Raw genomic sequence first — 24,332 nt, forward strand, 5'->3', positions numbered from 1 at the left:
CGCTGATATACCAAGCAGCAAGCTATAGCAGCGCTGCTTAGCTCTGTGACATGACCGCGTGCTAACCAATCCGTCTGGCCATTACGGCTCAGTTTCCATTCGTTTTCCTGTAAGTGTGCCTTGTAGGCCGTTTTAAGACAAAGAAAGGGCGTAGTTTTGCGTGCTGCTATTCGCTTGCGTCAAACGGGCGCCAGACAACTAGGCGTGAAGTGGACTACTGATCATGGACACCTGACTTTCCCAACATTGTTTTACTGGAATGTCACATCGGTCACAGGTTGAGAGCGCCTCTTGGGAGGCGCGCATTGCCTATCGATTTTCTTGATGCCTTGGGCGCAGTGCGCATGTGTGAAGGCTTCGCACTTCAGCGGAAGAAGAGGATGTGTGGCCTGATGCTGTTACGGACAAGACACAACTGCCCACTGTGGCAGTATCAGAAGTAACGGTGAAATGGCGTGTTGTGCTCCGGTACGTACTTTAGGCCTTCTTACCGTTTTATACATATACACGTACCTATATACTTGAACAGTTGTATATCTTCTGTATATACTATAACATATGTACTTACCATGCTCTTCTGACTCATCGCGGTAGCGCAAGCTAACGAATACGTCCGTCTGGGAACAGGTGGTCGGAAACGTTGCTACTCTTTCATTCGCTGAATGCCATTGTGAACGGAAATACGGGCTTCTGATCTTTGAGGCCTTCTACTGTCGACGAAGGGTTGCCTTATCGGACAAATAAAAGCTGGCATATCTTGTTTAAGATTGGGTGAGGCTTTGAAAGGTAGTTTTAAAGTTGGGTTTGTACAGAAGTGGTAATAAAAAGTATGGGAATGAAATTCGCAAGCTAAAGGTAGACGCCGGATGCACTATACTCAAAATTAGTTTGATCGCTTTTTTAGTTGTATCTTTTCTACGTATGTACTTGTTCTGATAAGATCTGATGTCTGCGGAGCATTGCAATTTTTAACAAACATATATACTAAGGCTTCACAAAAGGAGAACTACTCATACAATGAAAAACTCGATTTTTTGTTTTTTGTACATGTTTTGTTGTATGAAAATTGCCAATTACGAATGTGCATACTAAAAATTACGAATGGGCCTAGCCTACTGATTATAGTACAAGTTATGTAGATGCAAATAATTAACATATGCGTCAAAATTTTCTTACCTAAAGGGGGCGTGGCGCCCATTTTTAGATCATAATCTGGGTTACGTGGCTTAACAACTCTATTGGGCTTAAGTCTTCTTCATGCACAAATAAGGTGGCAAAATTTTAGCGCATTTTGTCGAGTACATAGTTCTTTATAATTTTATAACTGAGTATTTCTATAAGCACGTGAGCTGCCTGAGATGTGAGCAGCACTAGCACATTCGCCAGCCCTGACATAACAAGCAACTAGCTGCCGGAGCGTTTGCATGCCGGCAAACAACTGTTCCGTGGTCAGCTGCGTGCGGATAGAGATAATTTCGCTTTCCTCAGCTTGGCACTGAAACTGAACAATTTGCAATTGTCGACAGTTGAGTAGGAAAACACATGGAGGAGGAAAAGCTAAGGAGACACGGAGGAAAGAAAGATAGGAAAGGGCTTGCCCATCCGGCGCGCTACGTGAAATGTGTGGAGGAAATGACATCATGGCGGCCATATTCACTGGGCACAATGACTGCGTTGCTATGGTTACGTGTTGCGCAGTGGAGCTGGTCTAGCAGTGAGCGGCCGCGGCTGGAGGCGGCATGTATGCCTCTCCAGGTCTCGTGCTGAGCCGTGGCGGACAATAGGGAGCTTTAGAATACCGTTTGAAGCGCTGCGGACGTAGCGGGCGCCATATGAGCTTTAGAATAGCGTTTGCCCTGCTGCTATCCGCAACGCACGATCGCAGCAACATCGTAGCCTCGAAACCAGCGCTTGCGGGCCACATGCGGGCCGCCATCACCATACGCAATTTCGGACTTTTTGCGTGCTGTCCGCGAACGCCAACTCGCGTTACGACGCATGCGCAGTGGTAGCGACCGCACCGCAAGGGCTCGCGGTGCGCTATTCTAAAACTCACTAATAAATGTGCTGTGCGCCGCCGTTATTAGTTGCGCAGTGTTCTCCTGGCAGTTACTGTACTCTTAGCAACGTTTACAAATCCTTTTGTCCATCACGGGGTTTCATCAGTGCGTAGAACGAGTGCATATCCATGTGTCGTGTGGCGGATGAAGCAAATAGTGATCAGCGAAATTGCGTTGGGCACAATGACGATGCGGAACGACGACCAACGCCTTGCAGGTCAGCGATGGTTGGGCAGTGCTCCTTGTGACAACGGACGACGCTGTTGAGCCCAGCAAGACGCAATGAGGACCATGTGCACATACGTAGTTTCGTGTTGTCTGTGTACAGTAAGAACTTGCATGTGCGCATTAAAACACCTTTTTTGTACCGCTTCGTATACTCTCCCCCAGCATTGCATGTAATCTCAACGTAACAGCAACTGCGTTGCAAGTGCCACTTGCACGGTGCTCAAAGTCACCACGGTCGCAGAATGCTGACGCCGGTGAGTTTCACGCGGAACACGGACACAGTGGCCGGACGCTGCGTCGGCCGCTTGGCGGAATCAACCGTAGAAGGCGGACGACCTAACGTGTTGTTTGTACAGTTGCTGAATTAATGACGTGAAACACTCGCTGTTGTCAGTGGATATAGAGCGCGTTCTCTTGTACTTGCTTCGTTGTCGGTGAGCTGTTACTCGCCGTTAATGCTCGGACGAAATGATTTCGCCGAAGGTGGCGCGCTGGCTCAGAGTGTTGAACCCCGTTTCATTAGTTTCGGATCGTCACGACACGCGCGCTGTGCAGCTCACGTGCTTTCCGAGCCGGAGGGAGAGTCGTGCCTTCGGCTTTACATTCGGATGTGAACAAGAGAGGAGAAATTGCCCAGTCAATATGGCCGACTTCCGGCTTCATCGCGGCTTCACAACGAGTGACGTCAGGGCCTCTCCTATATACCTTTCCTTCCTCCGCGGCCTGCCCAAACCGAGTACATTTTACTTTGAGGGACGATGTTGCGCTGCTACCGCTCGAGGGCGCTAAAAAGCACCCAGAAGCTGTTTTATTTCTAAGAACATACGTCTGGTTGAAACAAACGTATCTCGGTACGGTCAATACGGTGAAGAAAAAGTGTCGTTGAGTGCTTCGCATGCAGCGTACTCAACGTATCGTGCCACGTGCGTAGGCTCGTTACGTACGCCGAACTAAATGTGTCTACTGAGGTGCTTGCGCGCTGGCGCTTATCCTTCGGTGGGGAGAATCGTGTGCTTTCACTGGAATGATTGCGTTCGTTGCCTGGGCCACGAAGGTCAACCTCGCCCACCGGGCAGGCCCCGTTTGCGAAAAGAGCGCGCTTTTCAAACACAGCGATGTAACAACTGGGAAGCTCGTTAGTTCGCATTGATATTTGCACCTATGGTTACGTTTCGTGCGTTGTTTTTGTTTAAACAGCGAGTTAAGCGTCAAGTTTTAAACGTTGCTAGTTATCTCTTGTCCCGTCGGCGTTGTTTTCGTGCGTCATTTGTGCGTGAGCAGCGCGCTGCATGTTTTGATCTGCTAGCCGTTCTCAGCGTGACATTCAAGTTATTTCTATCAGATTCATTGCTTCGCCCTTGCGACGAAACTGACTTTTTTTTTTTGAAGCCTCGAATGCTCAATATATGTTCTGAAAGATGAAGGATTAAAAAATGATTGATATGTGGGGTTTAACGTCACAAAACCACCATATGATTATGAGAGACGCCGTAGTGGAGGGCTCCGGAAATTTCCACCACCTGGGGTTCTTAAACGTGCACCCAAATCTGAGTACACGGGCCTACAACATTTCCGCCCCCATCGGAAATGCAGCCGCCGCAGCCGGGATTCGAACGCGCGACCTGCGGGTCAGTAGCGAGTACCTTAGCCACTAGACAAAGGATTGAAAAATCGCAAAACAATATATATATATATATAAAGGGTAAGAAGTGTATACCTAAGGGCTCGTTTTTCCGTGTTTTGACGCATTATTAATGAGATCTAACCGACAATAATGCCAAGGAATGTATAGGGGAAGTTATTCCAACGAATGTAATGTAAATAAAAAGAAAGAAAAGTGGGTGAAAAAATAACTTACCGTTAGCAGGAAGGTTATTTTTCATCCACTTTCTTCTTATATACCTTATATACATTACATTCGTTCTAATAACTTCCCCTATACATTCATTGGCATTATTGTCTGTTAGTTCTAACTATATATATATATATATATATATATATATATATATATTGTGACCGAGGGAAGTCCACACCACCTTAACATCATGGCGGCTAGTATTCATTAGACCAGTATCGAGACCTTGCGTCGGACCTGTAGCTTAGGGCAAATAATATCTGCCAGTCATACTGTTAGCCGAGGCTAAACAAATTGACCTACCTTTGTGGATTCGGTCGCAAATGTGTGACCTCGGAAGGAAACCAAGCTGCGACCATGCCGACACTTTCCGTAAGCGTTACATTTAGAATACATGCCAGCTCTGATAGTCAGCGTATCTACGTTACGGGCCTTGCAAAAATTTTTTTTTGGGAAAGAAAAGGGCCGTAGGGGCTCCCCCCTTCCCCTCGTAATTTCTGACGTAGGGGGTGTTTTACCTAAAATAATGAAAATACCCTGTGTCCTAAAAGAGTAAATGACTTCAGCAATTGGCTCTTCCACTCTCCCCCCTTACCCTCCCTTCCTTTCCCAAAAAGTTCTGGCTATGGGCTGCGCCGGGGCTTAGCCTGACATATTTTTTTTTTCTGAGAGGCGGGGGACACTGTACTCTATGTATGTTCGTTTGTGTTTGTGTCTATATACGCATGCTTAATTAAAAAAATTGGAGGGTCGTTGAACGCCTCCACCCTGGCTGCGCCAGTGGTCAGCCCCTTCAATCCCAAATCGAACCGGCCCTCACAACTTTCTGTCCGTTGTTTCTTTTTGAATTGACGAAAACGAATGAAAGAATAAAGGTAAAGAATATTGTCTGAATAAATATCTGCTATTCTATCCTATACTGTGCGTTAGGGAGAGATTAGAAAAATAAAGGTACAGAGATATACATAGAAGCTTAGGACATTCTGTCCATAGTACAGAACGTCAGTCGTCTATTATACGAATTTGCTCTTACAGCTTTGTTTGTATGAAATAGAATGACGCATGGTCAACAGCATGGGTAAAAGAAGGACAAGGTGAGACTGTGGCGTCGAAACAAAATATTTTTTTAATAATATCATTCAATAGGTACACGGCCTTTTACAGCTCCAGCGAACGTTGACAACAAACATGTAACTTGAACCGTTAACTACAGATGTTATCATCCAACTTTGGCTAGCTATTGCATATGAATGGTAAACACGACCGCAAGCGGCGGTAATGCAGCCTCCTGGTAGAGAAGGGTATTAGTATTTTATTATGATGAATTTTTTTTGATCGCCTCCCGTCAGTGTTCCTTGTTCAAGTCTTTCTCGTTCGCTGACGCTCGATGGCGTCGATCATCTCAGGATCCAGCCCGTTTCGCACATGACAGGGAGCATAGCCCGACACTGACGTACACTTATTCACCTACACAGATGGTCGTGAGATGGGGGAATAGAAAGAAACAGTGAACGGAACCAAACACACATCGACAGAACTTTGGCATGAGTACTGTTCCCATCTTCGGCCTTGCTGCCTTTTTTTTTCTCTTCGCAGTCGTCATCCATCTGTATATGCACGGCTGTGATAGCATGCGGCGAGAGCTACCCCCTCAACGTGCGGCGGAACAGCCGCGAATGTGGCATCGTGAGCGGGATGGCGTCGTTCCACGCCCTTTGAGGCAAGATGCGAGCATCCATCGCGAGGCGCTGTGGCTATCCCATCATAGGTAAGACGCGCACACATTCGAGTTTTTTTTTCTTCGTCTTTATCATGGCGCACCAGCAAAATCTGCAGCTCCGTACGTCAGCCGGACATTGTGGGTAGAACCCAAGTCCCGAACCACGGAGATCTGGGTTTGGAAGCCTCGAATGGTTTTGTTGCAGTAGTCAATTATGCATGGCGTCCTCAGTGAGGAGGCTTGCAGGGACTCAAGCGTGTGTTGGGATATGCTTAGAAGCGAGGCTGTGACCCGCGGGAACGGATGGTGGGAGGGCGTGCTTTGGGGTTTGGGTGATGAAGGAAGTGTCTTTTATGGGTGTAACAAGTGCGCAACTTTAGTATGAGCGGCGGCTTGTCAGACCTCGAAGTCGAAGAGATAGTTAGCACTATCCTGAATGTAAGTACGAGCTGTAAAGGAAGCCCTTGATGAAACCAGGGATACCCTGGGATACATTCGCAGCTGAAACCCTGGGATACATTCGGGTAAATTTCATTTAACTCTTTCGTGATTCGAGAGTTTAGCAGTGCTGTTCCAGCTGTCGATCTGAAGTTCACACACATATACTTTTTTTCTTTTTAACACTCTCATAAAGACCACGCCACCTTTACCCGTTCTCTCGTGTTCCTTTACTACTTACTTTTCGTTGTTTATTGCTATTTCATAATATTATTTGTAGAGTTTGTGTCACTTTGTCGGCTTCTCTCTCTTTGAAGAGCTTCTTTTTGTAGCTGCTATGACCTGTTTTCTTTTCATCGTGTACGTCTGCGTCTAGCTCCGCCCCTTTTCTCATGTTACAGAAGCTAAGCTGTCCGAGAGGTTATATATACTGAGCTCATTTTGAGCAGTTAACATCCCACTCAAAGAATCTTTCACCTTTCTGCTCTATACCGAATGTCCAAGTTTAGTTGCATCAGAAAACGGACACTGGTCGTGCCAACGTCACTTTTTACCCCTCCAATTCGTTCTGTCTTGTCCTAAATTCATGTTCTAGGTTCTTCCTGTGGTGCTGTTCCTCGAAATCTCCTTTTTTGTCTCCCGCGGTTTTGATGTTTTTCGTTTTATTGGGAATGTGAAAACCGCAGTGTTATGGTATATTCGATACGTACTCTCTTGGCATTCCCATCTGTCGCCCCCTTGTGGGCATACGTTCATTCACACGTCGCGTAGTTTCTCATTTTTGGAATGTCTCATTCACACGTCCACTGTGACGCACAGCCGCGCCTTCTATCTTTGGTATTGGGGCAATAAGAAAACAGCTAGCGCAAGAAAGTGTAAGTGGTCTTTGAAAGCGCGACAGACTGGGCGGAACAAAAGTTGCGCTGATATAGTTCCTAAATCAGTGCCTTTCCACGTTTCGCAGATGCCTCATTTAAGAAAACAAAAAAGCTGTTGCAACAACCGGGACGGTCGACGCGAAGCTCACAGCAGTTACGGTAATGACGCAATGTTCTCTATGAATTTAAAATAGCTCTCACGGGTATAGTCGCCACCCAGCACTTACAAGATCATGGGGTCTAACGGCAGCACTCGTCTATAGAATAGTGGTCGTGAAGTATTGTCGATGACATTGAGAATGAAAACTATTATCCCATTACACAGTGATGCTGATAACGGAGTTAGTACGCTGTTGAGCGTGTTTACAACATACTGCTTTATAACTATTGATAACAACCACTTTGCTTCCTTCAAAGAGTACTTTCATGTCTAATAAGGACGGACTTTCCGACGTTGCCAATGGCTTTGCTGCCGACCACACCCTATTAACGGAACATGGTTACTCTGCAGGTTTCTGGGGTATCTTGGTCAATTCCCCGCGAAGTTTTATGGGTACTAGTATTGTACAGCTGAGCCACGTGATGTCAGCCAACAGAATGTGAGTGCTGATAGTGATTACAGCAGTGGACTCACTGTCAAACGCTTCCGCGAGTTTCTAATGCTCCAAACAGCAAACTTATACGAATCTGAGTGGTATTTCTTGTTTTCACGAAGACTTAACTGGCCGTATCGTGCCTTCTCTTGTAGTGCGTGACTGTATTGACGTCATTATCGCTTCCGCAGCGAGCGATTAGCACCGTTATTGCAATTTCCTAAGTTCGAATAAAACACAGTGTGAACGCTTGCTGTACTGCACCGCTGCGTGCTAGCAACGTTAAGCTCTATGAATCTCCCGCGTGTCCATGAAGCCGTGCTTGCTTCGGTGTAACATTCATGCTGAATACGAAACTGTACATTATAGTTCACCGAGGTGCATGTGTATAGATATCCTTTGGTCTCTGCCATTTACCCTTTTCCCCTATCTGATCGCCAGCTAGAATAACAAAAAACAAAAGCTGGTATGCGACATACGAGATGCGCGCACGTAGGTTTAAGTCATAGCGCGCAATGAAAAAAATCTTCCGTGTCAGTGGTCGAATGTACAGTGACGAGAAGAAGCTGCCAGTGTTTACCCAAAAGGTGTGACGGAACGATCACATCAGTCCCTAACAAAATTGATGGGGGCTATTTCTATTGAGAGAGAAGGACAGGGCGTCTAATGGAGTGCGTGGGTGCGTTCCAATTAGCCTCTGCCAGGCCGAGGAAATGCCTGTGCGTGGAATTGGGCTACCTACTTGTCTTCACAAGAGCGTTACTGGACAATGATAAGAGAACCGCCAAAATAACGCCATTGCACATTTATGTGGCTCGTCATCGAGTCGCATTGAAGTATGCTCTTTTTAGTTGTTTGCTAGACCTTTTCTACGTCTGCGATTTAGTAATCGAGCTTGTGATTGCAGTAAGAGAAAATAACAAGCTTGTGCCGCCATTTGAATGTAGGAATTACGCGTAGGTGGTCTCGTTCCTGACTACAGCGCCCCCACGAACCAGCCGTGAAGCATTTATCGTGACATGACGTCACGGTGTTGCAAACTAATTACAAAACAGTTAGTGTTCCGTTTTATAAACGGCATGCCCTCACTGTAACAGTCAACTTGGTGGCCCATCTGGCGACAGCGCAGGCCAGAGTCACCGATCATATGACAAGGAGCTGGAATATTTACGTTCAGGCCAATGCGCTGTCAATCCGCAGGGTGACAAGAAATGTGAGATAAGGTAAGCTGTCCCTTCATTATGTTACTGGCGGTCGTACGCCACTGACCCTAACACTCGACGGAATAGATTTTAAGGACAACACCGATGGCGGACATTGAGTATAGAGATAGTGTCATATGCGTGTCTTTGAGATCATGATTTTTGATAGTGAAACATTGAATATAAATATAGTGAACAAAAACATATATTAGATGATTTCTGCGGACATAATGTCAACAACGCTAAGCAGTAGTTCGAACTCTCGTCGCGTAATTAGCCAAGGACTTCAAGGGGCTGAGAAAAGTCATTTAATGTTGAATGCGTCAATGAGCAATCTTCTTCTTTTTTTCGCTTTAACATGCGGAATTATGGTATCCGAGACAAACAGATATGCTCTAAAGGTCTAGCGCACCATAGAGAAATGCTGAAAAAATAAAGTGAGTGGTATTATTCCTTCCCCCAGACGTTGATATTGGCGACAGTGTTCAAGAAAAGGAAGACATCGCGGCCGTGTGGAAAGAACTCTGCACATCACCGACCTCACGCTGGTGAAAGAGCACGAACAAAACTTGTTGCGTGACACAGAACTTCGGAGCGAGAAAGCACGGTCGAGCATTTCGTGTACGCTTAAAAGGAGCCGTGTTTTCGTTTTGATGGCTCAATGTCAACGAACGTGTTATTGAACGAGATTTAAAACCACTGTAGGCGCTAGTTCTAGCACGTTCAGTCAGGCCGGCAGAATTGGAACGCACCCATTAGTGTGTATAAGGTCTGTGGAGAGTGCTTGTAGCAGCAGACGCACTATTGGGCCGTTGGCGCGATGTCCTCGCTTTGGTATACTACCATATCTTGTCCTCTTACTGCACATCCTTTAGAGGACGCTAGTGTAGTTCGCCTCACTTTCCGGCTATTCACCATCAACCCGGGACTTTTTGCTGGGCACAATTGCGAAAAGTTGGCGCCGGCCTTTGCGCGTTGCTGGTTTGCTGTGGTCCTAAAAGTTTTGGCACGCTCCCTTGGTCCCCTTGCCTGCGATTATAAAAGGAATAAATCAGATGATGTGTCGCGGTCATTTTTTTTAATCGTACACAAGTCACTCAGAAGCTCACGAGATCACTTATGCACAGTTGTCAGCCAGGTTAACTGGGACGCTTCATAGCGTGGCCTGGACTGATTTCACGGGGGCCATTTGCGAAGCGCTGGAAGCTGTTACTGAGATGGGGAATAGCTTACGCAAAACGTTTCGTTATCGTTTGTTGCCACTGTGCATGCCTCGCACGCTGACTTATTGTGGGCCTTCGTTATGCCCCCGTTAAGTGACAGAAATAGAGGGCTACCGCAATGATCGCTGTCTTTGCGTACACTATTTTACAACTACATTATACTTCAGTATTATCGGACAGTATGTCGTAAAGCGTGGGTGACATTTTGGCAACAGAACCAAAAGATGTGTGGCGTAGTAGCAGGCATCAAACCGTTCCAGAACCCGGTGCGGAGCGTTCGAGATAAGCTTGGTGGCGAATGTACATATCGTTTTGCTGATTCGCAAGATGCGACCATCTAGTGTCCAGAAAATTCAAACGTACACAACCTCACTGATTGTTATTTTAGAAAATCAAGCACCACCATCGAACAAAAATCTTAACGAACGACAGCTTATTCTGCGTTCTTTTTACGTTTTATGCATATGCAGTAGGTGCACTAATGGGCCTGACCTATATTCTCTATATTTACATCTTATGCTATGCTCCATTCCTTTCCTTTCTACACCCCGCCCCAGTTCTTGCTCAGGATTGCAAACTAAAGCCGAATACATCATAGGAAGGTAGGTGATGTCCCGCCTAAATGACTGACGAGCGGCAAATGATTGCCTCTGCTTGCAAAAACATAGTCTCGTTCATGTTTAATGCCTCGCACTCCAATGGCGGAATCACCGGCCGCCTGGTTCATGGTGTGCACGCCGACCGGTGCAGGCTGATATTCATTTGATTTCAAGGAGGAAATGCCCTCTGCCTTCTGAAACTGCGCCTGACCAAAAATACACATTGCAATTTTGTTCATGCATGCATTGCCTGTATACATACTCAAAAGGACAAGCCTGTAGAGAGCGCAACGTGGCCTATACGACCGTTATACGACAAGAGTTGCGGAGTGTGCTTGCTGGTAAGTGATGTGGGATTGGTTTTAGCGCAAACGTGACATCACTACTAGAAAAAACAATATTTATTCTTCGAGACCCACACCACCCTACTTTAACAGTAAACAAAGGTCCCGTGGGGATAAAGACCGACATGTGCGATGCAATCACCCGCCCAACAGCAACGTAACAGGCGATAACCAGATAGCAGGAAGTCAGCACTTTCGCAGGAACCTTAACACTTTTGACGACAATGACGCAGATATCACCAAGAGCGTCGATGCGCTCAGCTTATACGATGGGGAAGAACGAACAAGCTGGTTTCCTCGCTCTCCGCAGTCAGTCGTGTTGATTGTCGGCCAGAGTTCGACCGCACTGTCGTTTTGAGTCGTCATATGAACGAGATCACCCGGCTCATCGTAGAAGCTGAGCGCATCGTCGCTCTTCGTTGAAAGAGAATTGAGGTTCCTGCGAAAATGCTGACACCCTTATACTATCAGGTTATCACCTGTTACGTTGCTGTTTGATTCCCTCGCACATGTCGGTTGTTATAATCACGTGACCTTTATTTATTGTCGAAGTAGGGGTATATTTAGGGCGGTGTGGGTCTGCAAGAATAAGCACTGTTGTTGCTATAGTAGCGCTGCGTGTTCTGTCTTCCTTCTTGTGTCGAGTTCGCACTGCTACTCGGATGGTTCTATACCGCCTACTAGCCATGCCACTGAAGGAAGGAATGTGCCGTAACATAACTCGGAAGACGACTGGACACACACGAGGGATGGAGCGGGGAATACCTGCGTCTCGTTGTTTCGGCGTCCTAGGACCTCCGGGACGGGGTGACGGGCGTCGAGGGAGTGGCTGCGTCGTCGAACTGCAGGGGCCGGCCGATGCCCGAGACGCTCGTGACGGACGGTCCGTCGGGCACGGGCCCGCCCTCTCCGCTGGCCGTCGAGTCCTCGGGCGTCTTGGAGACCTCGGTGGTCTCTTGCTCGTGCGCCGCAGAGTGCGCTGCGTGCTTGTGCTTGTGGTGGAAGGGCTGCAGCGAGAACCGCCGGTGCGTCACCTTGCGGCCACCGCGGCGCTTCGAGATGTGCGGGTTGTCCTTGCGCATCGTCTTGTTCCGCAGCACTTGCAGTTGGGTGTACACGCGCCGAAGCTCAGCCTGAGAGAAAAGAGAACCGCGTTTCCCAGCATTGTAAGGCGATAGAGTAGCAATACCCTCAGCGGCTGCGAGTCCAGGCGTAAGGCAACTGCCTGGACATGCTGCGAAAGCCTTTTGGTCACGAATTTTGTGCACTGCTTTCGCTTAAGTGCGTCAAGGATGCTAACTGATTGTTCCCGGTGTTTCAACAGGCATTTCATAGTTGTCCCAGTGCCTATATGTTTCACACTTGCGCACATTCATATAATTACACTGTGTTCACCTGTAGCCTGACGTTAAGGAACGATTCACCACCCATTTATAAACTGAAAGAACATCGGGAGTCCGTAGTGTTGACAGTTATGAGGAGGCTAAAGACGAATGCTCAGCCTGTTGCCCATATGAAGTTCACACGCTTTCGGCTTGATCTTTGCGCATTCACTGTGCACCGTTGTCGCGCTTGCCCTTTCACAGTAAACCATTTTAAAGACATTTTCAGAGTGTTCTTTTTCTAGTTAGGTCTATGACGTGTCCCTTGTATAGCTAATGCTTTTAGAATTTATGGTCCTGGATGTTGTGACATTTCTACTCGTCGTTCAGCAACTCGCCGCACGATCCTATGCAATCCGGAGCGTTAATCAGGACGCGGAAGTTTCTGCTAGCTGCTCAGACTTACCCTTATGTCTTCCGGATCCATGTCTGCCAGGTTTATGTCTGCAATGTCCACCTCTCCGTTGGAAAGAACGGCTTCGTGGAGTTTCAGATTCTCTGGATGCGGATCCGGAATTTCATACGATGAAAAATGACGACTGCGATGCTCTGTTGCCAAGTTGGGAGGCCGATGGTGGTACCATAACTGCGCAGGCAACAGCGGAGAAAATAGATGCTTCGTTTGCCATGACTTAGACAACGCTGAGGCACGTCTATGAAGTGTTTAGAACTGCGGGTCTTGTATAATGAACATTTATAGCTCTAGTTATAAAATCGAAAAGTCACTGCGCCTTGTATACTTCGTGAGCTTTCAGAGAAACAAAATCGCGTGCTCCAACGGTGAGTATTTAAGGACTGATAGCATACATGGCTTTAAAATAGTACTGACACCAGGTTTTAAAGCTGTGTCTAATATTTCACGCAAATCTCCTCAATACAGAGGTGGTTCTTAGCAAGTGTGAAGTTGAGTAAACGCTTATGAGATATCTTATTTTGTCATTAAAACCTATTTTTCGCATGGCGCACCTAGTGACATCGACACTACAAAGTGACATCAGACTACAGCGCCAACTCTGGTGACTGCACGGATAAGTGTGACCATTTGAGATGACGTCATGTTCCAAACCATTCAAAATGACCCCTTGTATTCACAAGCAGAGCTACCGTCTCTGGAATGTAGTAGCATATAATTTTCTATGGACCGTAGCGGAGCCACGGAGTAAAGTGGCAGTAGAAACGCCACGGCATCTCACTCGCAAGCACTTGACGAAAAGGTGATACCGTGTCGTGACGTTAGGGTACAGGAAGAACCAGAAGTAGCTTTGACACATTGTAAATAATTTTTTTAAAAGTACACTCATGCTTACTAGTACATTTTCTATGTTCTTCGGGACTTAACCTTTTATTCGACACAAAACGAAAAAAATAATAAAATTTACAATTCAGTAGACCTTAACACTCCCCGCCTACACTATGCGTTATGCTTAGGCAGAGGCCGACGATGTGCTCTGACATTTCACAAAATTGGATTGGTGTTGTATCGGACAAAAATGGAAGCTTACGAATAAAACAAAAATGCGGGAGCTAGGGTTACAGAAAAAGAGAACTATAGGAAAGACTGTGCATTCCTTCAAGGTGTGTAACCAGGGAATATTTATCTGTATTGAATGGCTCTCTCTGTTATTACCGCAACTGCCACAATGTCTCATATTTGCTCATCTATAATTGGCGAAGACTATTTCTTTTAGTAGTTGACACAAGAACTTTTCTTAGCCTTAACATGTTTCGATGCGCCATATTTGCCAATGAAAGCTTTGTTTTCTTATAGCGTTAGGTTCGTGCGCACCATTTTCACTTGGTTCGACGTATTCCTTGTGTTACACTCCAACTGCAGTACTTTCAACGAGTTGGCCCCTAACTTGCTGAGGGTATCTGGAGCCGCCCACAAGCTAATTAATTAATTCGCCAAAGACACGTCTCTACACAGACATGGTGTTTTTCTCGAACTTACCTAACTCTGCAATTTCTTGATTTCATTTTTATGGAGGGACGATGGATTGATGTGATTTGAAGACCGGTTTCTCGCTAATGAAACTCCCTACCATGCGGAGACCAATTCTCTGAAGCTCTAGCTGGCTCTGATCCCTGTTTGCTGTTCACTTTAAAGTTACAAAACAGAAAAACAACGCGGTATTTAAGTCGATTGTTTTTTTCTCTGTCGTCCGGGCTCCCCCGTTTCATCGTTCCGCCCAGTGGTCGTAATTAGGCAACAAGGCATTCGACAGAGAAATGCGGGCCAGCAATGCCTAGAGAAGCAGTCGCAAAGCTTCGTTAAGCGTAAGCGAGAGTTCTATCAGGGCTGGTGCTAATAATCAAACTCCTGCAGGGAATTTAGGGGCGTGCTCTTCGCCCTAACTCGATTCGATCTCGCGGAACGTATTCGCATTGCATTGACTGGAATCATTGACAGGTCGTTCCAGAGATGGGTACTAACGCAATTCGTTTTTTTTTTGTGTGTGTGTGCGTGTGTTTGAGTTGCTGATGTCTACCGATGAACGAAAGAGCGTACGAAGATCTTTGTAACAATAACTAAAGTGCCGCTGCGAGGTCGAATAGCTCTTTCCTTATGGGTCCTACGTGATGTCGTCGAGGAGGAGGGGGGGGGGGGAGGTTGTAAAGTTTGGCACTGATAGTTTCTAGCTTTCCTTCTTGCAGTGAGCGCGATCTTCATGGCGTTCGTTTCACTTTGTTTACCTCCGTTTTATCCTGACCGTTCTGACCTATCCTCCAAATTCATTCCAGTATTCCGGTCTCCCCCTTTTTTTTCCCGCCTGGATGTTGTATGCAAGCACTTCGCCGGCCTTTTGAAGTTCATGGCTCAGCTGTCCGCTATGATAGTGTATAGCATGCGTTTTGTTTCTTACGGTATCGTTTAGCGCGAAATAAACGCGAGAGACGCACTTTGTTTCGCTCAGTTTAGGCACTCACCTTGGGGGCGAATACGAGGAACAGGATGACGGTGACAGTACAATGGCAGCGAATGAAGTATAGCAGAAACACGTGGTCAGGCTCGAGAACAGCCGCCAATGCGTGCCTGCGGAGACGTAGAAAGAAAATGGACATGGAATCGGCGGGGGAGTGCGCTATGTTAACTCGAGAATGCTAAATGGAAGCCTCTGTCGACGCAGTGTTCTGACGGCGGTGAAATTTCAATTGATATTCTTAATACAGATGAGTCTGAATATATCCAATCGCAAAATAGTGCCGTATATATATAAATAATTGCCGGCCCATCGCCCGTGTAGATATAGCACCTAGAGTGGCTGAGGGTATTCGGTATTATCTTGTGATCATTGGCTCGTGCGCGCAAACGTGAAGAGCTGGGTTGATTTTAGAACAAAAGCGGCCACTAGTGATAATGCTCGAATGTTCGATGCCGAATGTATGAATGCAGACGTGCCTTGCCTTGGATCAGTTGATCGACGGCCGACGCTCTGTTCACCGCTGTAAGTGCATGCAGTGTGTATCGCAGTAATCTGAGTTTACGTCTACCCACCACACGTTCGGCCAAACAAACAGTTTCGTCGTCGACATACAGTCTGCTGCTTTCGTCAACGTCACGACCAGCTGATAATACTCTCGCGTTGTACCTTGTCCACGCGTGATTCTTGATAGTTACGCCATGTCATCTTCCACTTCTACTTCGCATGACAACGCTTGACAGGACCCTGTGCCCATTGAAAGTTGTCTCACGCCACACCCACCTCTGACAGCGCGAGTGTTGGTGCTGTCACGCTTCGCGGCGTGACTGTTAGCGTGTCCATTTCGCTGCGCGCCCACCCAGAAGAGCGTCAGCCACGAGTGTAAGCGCATCACAACATTCTTAGCGCGTTGCTATAACATGTTCGCTACGCGTTTATTTACGCTACGTAGGATGGCACGTCCAGTATCGATCGGGAAAATGTATGGATGCTGCGTTTACGTACGACTCCACTGTGCGACGCTTCCGGAAAGCTTAGCAGTTATGTTCCGGATAAAGACACACGTCTGCGCTCGCGCCTGGTTAGCTCTGTGTCCTTTTGCTTCCTGTAAAGAATAGCTCGGCGCGCAAGGGATAAAAGGCGGTAATGCGAAAGCTCGTGCTTATTGGTTTTTTCGCGCACTGCTTCAGGTATACTGGTAAGCTCTTTGCTAATGGACCTCTTAGAGGGTGACAGGCATGAACGCAATAGACTCTTATCGCTTTTTTTTTCGGTAACTTCTTAGACGCGTGTACGTAATCAGGCGCCATAGAGACCAATCTGCTTAGACTACAGCGCTCAGCATACGCATAACAGTGTACGCTAATAGAAGAACGGGTGGGTTTTGGGCGCCATCTGGCGGGAATTAGAAACATAACGTGTGGTCGCGTTCGGGGAAAGTTCTAGCTACTGCCGTTAAGCATGGTGAGTGGTTTCAGCGCAAGGTGAATAAGGACAGAGGCAAAGAAGGGACTAAAGCACCAGCGCTGTCTCGCAACAATAGTTCGGGGAAAAACAAAACTGTATATAGCTCTCTCAGGCTCACTGAATAAACAGTACTTGCTCGTAGGGCTGACGTGGACTCAAGTCTTAGCCAAATTCTTCTCACCCGGATTCACTCGGACCCGGACTCTCTGAAATTGTTATCAGCCGGAGGCACACTCGGACTCAAACACTTGATCCCGACTGGCTGTTGACAAAGTGCTCTGTTCAATACCTTAGTCATTGCTATATTTCAGCCAGCAGTTACAAAATATTTTGGTGGCTATGGTTGCTGTTCAGTTTAAATGTTTTTTGTCGGTTAAAAGTAATCGTACTGTGCCTTTGTGAAAGCTTGTGAATGTTTGTTTCAAATAATATGCTGCGGAATGAATTCTTGGGCTGTTTTAAAAATTGCCACCTTACCAATGTAGAACCGCTGTTAAAAATGTGGCCTTACTATTGGAAAGGTATTCGAATACTACTGTATTTGTGTTTGATTCGGTTCCGCCACTATTCGATTCGTATTCAATTCTGTTCCGAAATGCACTATTCTCACACCCCTATAGTTTTTGTGCTAGTAGAGCGCACAGTTGTGCAGTGAACGCGCACAACGTATGCCACGTGAACACACAGTGACGACGTCGTCAGAGGATAACCGCGAAATATAAAAGCGGTGGACTATAATCGGCTACAATCGGTACCAGGTGACAAAACAATTTGATTTCGGTACTGATACTATTGCAACCGCTGAAACCACTCAATAGACATAACTACATCTAATTCTCCCAAATGTCATTTTTACTGCTGTTACCCCACGAACGCAGCATGCCGCTGCAGTCACGTGAGGCCACACGTCAGCGCACTCGGATCTTTGGAACACGTTCCGTTCGCTTTCGTGTTCGCAGAAATTAGAACTGTCTGTGATAATATAAAGGTGATACGTATGCCACCGGGCAGGGGACACGCTGCTTGTGAAGTGGTTCAACAGGCGCATGCAAAACGTATACCATGCTACAGAAATACTCACCGAATTATGTACATACTAAGGGAGAACAGGGTTTCGATGTAAACAGAGCAGCAGAGAGTCCATTTTTCTGTGTAGTACTCAACTTTGGCATTACGTATACAATAGGCTAAGTAGATGCCCAAAAGCATGAACAGAGCTTCCCCTGAAAAGAGAGAAATGGCACTCGTGAGTTCGCCATTCATAGTTAGCAGATGCAGCGCAGTTGCAATGGGCATAATTTGGTCAATACTACAGACTGCAAGACTCGTAGGGTGCAAGCGCATGGCCAGCGGGCAAGCGTGACAGGAGTGGAGCGAGCTAGCAAACAAAAATATTAACGGGTCGTTGCAAATGTTCTTCTGATTACCGACTTTTATGGGTTCTATGCACCACTATTACCGTTGCTTGCAGCTTCTTTTTTAGATGCGAAGCAGCTTATGGCGGGGCATGTGTCCGTCACTCCCTCGTCCTTCCCGCGGCGTTCACCCCCCACTACGCATGCGCGTCCCCTCCCCTCCTCTCTTTCTCCTCTAAGAATCCTCATACACTACGGAGCGGTGCACATAACAGGTGGTGCGACAGCTCCAGCATACTTCGCTGGGGGGCGCCACGGTAGTTCAGCGGTATGAAATGACGCAGCGCGCGCCTCTCATTCTCCTGCGTAGTGCCACAAAGGGTGCCAGCGTCCACACTTAGGTCACTCTATCCACGCCAACGCCAGCTTTCAATAAAGTACACCATCTCCCCACTGCTTCGCATCCGTACATGGTTCATTTTAGCGGGAGGTGGTAATTTATACTTTGGCCTAACCAACACCACCTAGACTTTCTAGATGGTGTTGGCCTAACCCTGCCCATAAAGGAGGCCAAGGGATTAGGTGCTCCGACGAATCACGAGGTTGAATCCCGGTAGCCACGGCCGCATCTCGATAGATTAAAGCACCTCATGTGGTCTAAATTTCAGGTGCTTTCCACTACGGTGTGCTTCATGATCAAATTCGGGTTTCGGGTCGTAAAAGTTCAATAATTATTATATGTTGCTCTTCATACCATTAGGATTCCATTTTCAGACCGACAACTACTGCCGGTGCTCGTAAACATATGCTCTTGTATTGCGCGACAAACGTACTAGTACAAGCAAGAAAAAAAAAATGCTGCGCAGCGGCTTCGTGGTTCGGAAAGGAAGCTGCAATTGTAAGCTGGAACAGTGCATGACAACGAAGCGACGACGTTTGTGCGTGTCGCTTCGGTCGCAATGCGAATAAAAGCAGACACTATGCAGCGTGAAGGCCGCCGTTGCCAATCACAATATTGTGGGACGCGTAATTAAATTGTGCCCCAAGCGCCGCGCTTCATCTTGTGAGAAGCAGTTCGGAGTGCCGTCTTTCTCCCACTCCAGAGAGCACAGCTGCGCGGTGCTCTTGCTGTTGATTGAGTCAAAGGGGAAACTCCTCCGTCGTCAAATTTGCATACGGCACTTGGTCGAGCGCTTCTCTTTGCCCGCCCTGCGAAAGTCGATCGGGAGGATCAACAAAGGGACAAATGGCTTCTTCTTTTTTTTTTTTTCGTTCCGCTACGTTTTACCGCAGGCTGTATAGCGTGCCGTCGGCACCAAAGAGCGCGGCTCTCGAAAGAAAGCAGCGCAGGCGAAAAAAAAAAAAAGAGAGAGAGAGAAACACCATCGAGACGCGAATAGAATGGGGGAAATGTAATCACAGCCGAAGGAAGTCAAGTCGACGGTGTTTGCTCGCCTGAAGTGAAGCAATACGTAGGAATTCAGGTGTCGGTATTAAGTAAGGGCCGCGAGACTAAACTAATGGCACACATGGAGGGTACACAATGGAAATTGAGGCACGTACTGTACTCAGCAATGTGTCCATACCTTTGATGAGTCAATCATGTGCGTTATCCTTGTACCGGAGTAAACACCCGATGTACGAAGTTAGATGCCAAAGGCGGACGTGATTAAACGTCAATTTCAAGACCTCCACCATCACGTACGAAGCGATGAGAAAAAGTTTGCTGTATTATAGACGGACGTCAATCGTGGGGCCTTGCATGCCACATGGGGTCCTTGGGCAAGGGTGGCATTATCCGGTCATACATTAACAGCTCACTCAGCCGGGCTGCGTGCCGTTAAAGCGCTGTGGCTGTTGTAAGTTTCGAAGCCAGTGCAACGCCGACCATATTGGAAGCTTCACTCCTTCATCACTCTAGTACTGGAACTGCTTATCCCAAGATCATGAAAATGTAGCGAGACTGTGCGTTACAACCGTGTCCTTACAGTCTCTACATTCTCTTGCCGTTCGGGGCACTTACATTTTTACGGGGTCTTCAGTTCGCGGCACGATGTCACGTCTGGTAACGCATTCGACCTGCCTTTCTCGCAATTCGTTCTTTCTCTGTCTCTGAAGTTTAGCAAAGACTGATCGCGAAACACGACTTTCATTTTTTCCGTACTTCATGAAATATAGCGCACGAAAGAAAAGTTAGATGGGACGACTGTACAAGCGCTTGCTCTGAACTAAGTTATTTCCGTCTCGTGCAATAAGCGTTTATTCCTCCTCGTACCTTAGCGAACGTTCGTATGAGCCAACTAGCCCGAAAAAAAAAACCGTCTTAGTGCAACAAATATGTTAGATAAAAAAAAAGAAACAGACCACGTGCTGACACATTTAGTTACTGCCCTAGCTATCTCAGACACTTCAACTGATTATATTGTTGCAATGACAATACAAGACAACAGTCACATTGAAGAAGATGGCACGGGGACTTCGTGTCACGTTTCTTCTACTCGTTCGGATATTCAAGTCAAGGCATGGTTGACTACGTCCAAATCCGGAACACACAGTGAACGAACGACGCGCTGCTCGTCGGACCGAAGTTTTAGCGCGACGCATTAATTCTAAAATGAGGAGCACTCTCGAATCTGAGTGCCCCGTTCGAGGCAAGCCGGAGTTCTGAGAGAGAAGTGTGAACGTACCAAACTCGGTGACGTAGTCCCACCAGAGCGCGCGGCAGACGAGGAAGCGTAGCGCGGAGCGGTGCCCGGCGGCCACCTGCAGGATGCTGTGGCCCTTCTCCCAATTGTCCATGACCACGGCCGTCCAGGCCGACATGTAGCCGGCGACGACCAGCACCAGCCCCAGCAGGTACTTGAGCAGGTCCTTGTCCCGGACGCACACGCGGTGCGCCTTTCGCGTCCGGAACTCCGCTAGGATCCTGCAAGTGTGCCCCAATATCTACTCACTCTCGCAGCAAAGGTCCTGGCAAGGACAGCATTAATTCAAGCGAAATCAATACGTCTAAACGTAGACGTTGATGGTGGATTCATATTTGCAATACAATGCAGATAGATGTCTTTTTTCATTTCTTGGATGGTGAAATGCGCTGTTTTTTTTGTTTCTGCGGCACGGTGTGTTCTGATTTACGGTACAGATCATCGCTTGTCGGGCTCCAGCTCTTTACAAACTCACCTTTGAGTGCATTAACATTCCTCCCTTCCACCATCACACCATAATCTCATGGATCAGTGAAGTTGTTTACCTGCCTATCTTCCACGTATTTTTGCAAGTGTGCGCACTTTAGTAAAATGCACGATGTGTTCTTTATCGAGATAAGACACGTGATTAGAATAAGTTAAAGTCGTTGTTCGAGGATTAAACGAATAAGCAAACTGCAATATAAGTCAGCAAGGACCATTTTTTTGGCCTATGCAGATTTGTGTACGTTTTATTGTAGGGCTTGCTCTGGAGTCCCGAGACAGCAGCCGGAATAGTATAGTCACGACACTTGTTATACGAACTCGCTGCGGTTGTGGGACTCACCTGTAAATCTTCAGTAAAAGCGCGCCGTAGAGGACGATGAATCCTATTTCGCGGAACCAAGGTTCTAATAAACAGGTCGTCGTGGTAGGTTCGAAGTAACGTATTATGATCTGAAACACACAAAAAGCAAAAGAGAACAGGATCGTGAAAAAAGCCGATGCGAGCATCGGAAGGAAGATGTTCAACTTCTTGCACGAGCTCGGGATCAAGCAACACGTTGCAGCGTGAACTTGACACCAGGACAAAAGAATACGCACAGGAAGCTATATTCTTCTTTGTGTCTTCCTTTGTCCTTGCATCTTCGCGCTGCCACAGGTGTGCGTCGAATGATCAACGAACACGCCCACTTTAGCACTGTCGTTCACAACAAATACGTTCCAAAACTTGAACTAAACTTGGTAAACTTTAGGATACGGTTTCATAAAAGAACAACCCACGCAAGTGCCCCTTGAAGGAATATTTCTGAATATCAGATTTGTCAGCACGCGAAAAAACGCCAGGCCTGCGCGAAAGGCGCAGCATAGTCACAGCGAAAGCTAGAAGAGCGGCCTTTCAGAGCGTTTTCAAAACACTCATTGGGTAACTACTGCAAGCACACTTGTTTGGTACCCACTAGGGCATTAATAATAAACTGTTGGGTAGAAGGCCGGCATTCGCTATGCCATTTTTCGTCATTCTTTTGAGAAGTGTGGTATCCGCTAAACACATGCAAGGAATTCTGTGCCAATTGTCCATGCAGTGGCTGCCGACGATGAAGAATTATGGCTGAAGTGCGTACGCGCCGCAGTTAATAGGAGAACAAGAACAAGTTATTGTAATGGGTTGGAGCAGTGGACGGCCCACTCGTTACGCTATTCGCATTGTGCGACGACTGGTTGTTTTTTTTTGCTGTGCTTTATAAGTCGTATTACCGCGATTGCTTTGCCGACATCAAGCCTGCCTAAGGCAAGTTTGCCAGCAAGTCTCAAGAACCAGCGTATCTAAGTGGTAGAATACTGGGATGGCACCCAGCAGACCCGGGTTTGAGCCCCGCTGTGTCTTTGGTACTAGCTTTTTTTAATTTCGTGCGATGTGGTTACGGACAGCGGCGGTGGACAACTGTGCGTGACCGTAGTTGTGATCTCATAACAGCTATCGCTGTAAAATCTAATACATGAAAGGTGGTAAAGTTTCTGTGCATAGTATATCCGTGCGATACAGTTAAATGTTAAAACGCCTACATGCGTGGACGAGAGCTGCAACGTGCTGGGAATAAGGTGAGACAAATTGATTTTAGGTATCGCTAAAGTCTGTAGTTCTCACAATCTCTTTCGTTGTGAAGCACTGCTTGCGCACTTCGAACAACTCGGTGTGGGCGCTTCAAGATTCTAGGCAACAGAGCCGTGGCAGAAACGCTATGTATCCTTGTCTCTGTGAGTATCTGCTGCAGCTGCACAAGATGTAAGCACAACATCTTGATCATTATTGTGGAATTAGGTTCCAGCCATGCGATGTATGAATGCATTCTTTCACATGGTAGATTCTGAAAATTCTTCAAAAATTGTATTGGGCTACTTTTCTCTCACTCCGTTTTTTTTGAAAAGGTTCAGATCAATGCCCCAATTGTGTATTAGTTAATGAGCTTCTTATTTACAATTAAATACATATGTATATCATTGGGCTGATTGGGTTAGACAACGCTTGCTTGATAGATTGACTCACTGATTAGTATAACGGTTAACTAACTGTCAGAGTTACGAATGCATGCGTGCCTTAGCGATAAAACCTACAGGTGAAGCACTGCTTGAAACAATTAATAACGAGTGATTTATTGTGCGATTGATGAAAGATCGCCATTCAAAACGCACATGCGCAGTATATAGGATACTCCGGTACGGGGACATGGGCTTCATGCCAAATCATCAATTTCTTTTCAACACGGCTTGTTCCGAGTTTCATATCGAACGCATTCTATTGTGTCGATCAGTCAAGCACCTGCCAGTGGTCGCTTCATGCAGGTTTACGAAAATGACGAGAGGGTTCACACCGACATGTGCAACACCTCTTCATCTCGCCTGAGGTATCAGTCGCAGTCCGCTTAGATGAAAATGCTGATTTATGGGAGTCTTTTGATAGTCGATAATGGGTGCCACGAGTGGATGTAAGGCTGCAATGCGCACTGACGCATCCGAGCACGTCGCTGCTGCGTTGCTAAGCGTCATCATTTCAGGCAAGCTGTTTTATCTCGACGCTTAACGTCCTTCGTGCTTTTTTTCTTTTATCGGGGGTGTTTTAGCGGCGCTAAACCTGTTTTTATTACTTTCTGACCACCGGTGTCGCGAAAAAACTTGGCAAAGGGAGTCGCTCAATCTTCAAAGGAAAGCGCGCCTCGCTGCGGCGGCCCGGATATGCTTACTCGACGTATTAATGCCTATCGTTTCTTTCTTTTTTTTTTTCGTGACTCCCTGATTTCCTAACCATTGCATGCAGACACTACACTGAAAGGCGAGCGTGTAAACTTAAAGCCTTCGCGTTTGCATATGTTCTTCTATAGCAT

General features: G+C 46.8%; 1 protein-coding gene across 2 annotated transcripts in view; it reads right to left on the minus strand.

Moving 5' to 3' along the window:
• Window positions 1-9,539: 9,539 nt before the first annotated feature.
• smog (G-protein coupled receptor 158 smog) overlaps window positions 9,540-24,332 on the minus strand; it is a 170,842-nt gene continuing 156,049 nt past the window's right edge. For both annotated transcript variants that reach the window (XM_075892109.1, XM_075892108.1), the window contains exons 6-12: window positions 21,797-21,906; window positions 20,953-21,191; window positions 17,992-18,133; window positions 15,451-15,556; window positions 12,929-13,108; window positions 11,906-12,273; window positions 9,540-10,003 (exon numbers count right to left, since the gene is read on the minus strand). In XM_075892109.1, coding sequence (XP_075748224.1) covers window positions 11,929-12,273; window positions 12,929-13,108; window positions 15,451-15,556; window positions 17,992-18,133; window positions 20,953-21,191; window positions 21,797-21,906 — 1,122 coding nt within the window. In that variant the 3' untranslated portion in view covers window positions 9,540-10,003; window positions 11,906-11,928. The remainder of the gene's footprint in view (window positions 10,004-11,905; window positions 12,274-12,928; window positions 13,109-15,450; window positions 15,557-17,991; window positions 18,134-20,952; window positions 21,192-21,796; window positions 21,907-24,332) is intronic.

The sequence above is a fragment of the Rhipicephalus microplus genome, chromosome 4 (assembly GCF_043290135.1).
Source record: "Rhipicephalus microplus isolate Deutch F79 chromosome 4, USDA_Rmic, whole genome shotgun sequence".
In the NCBI taxonomy this organism is placed as follows: Eukaryota; Metazoa; Arthropoda; class Arachnida; order Ixodida; family Ixodidae; genus Rhipicephalus; species Rhipicephalus microplus.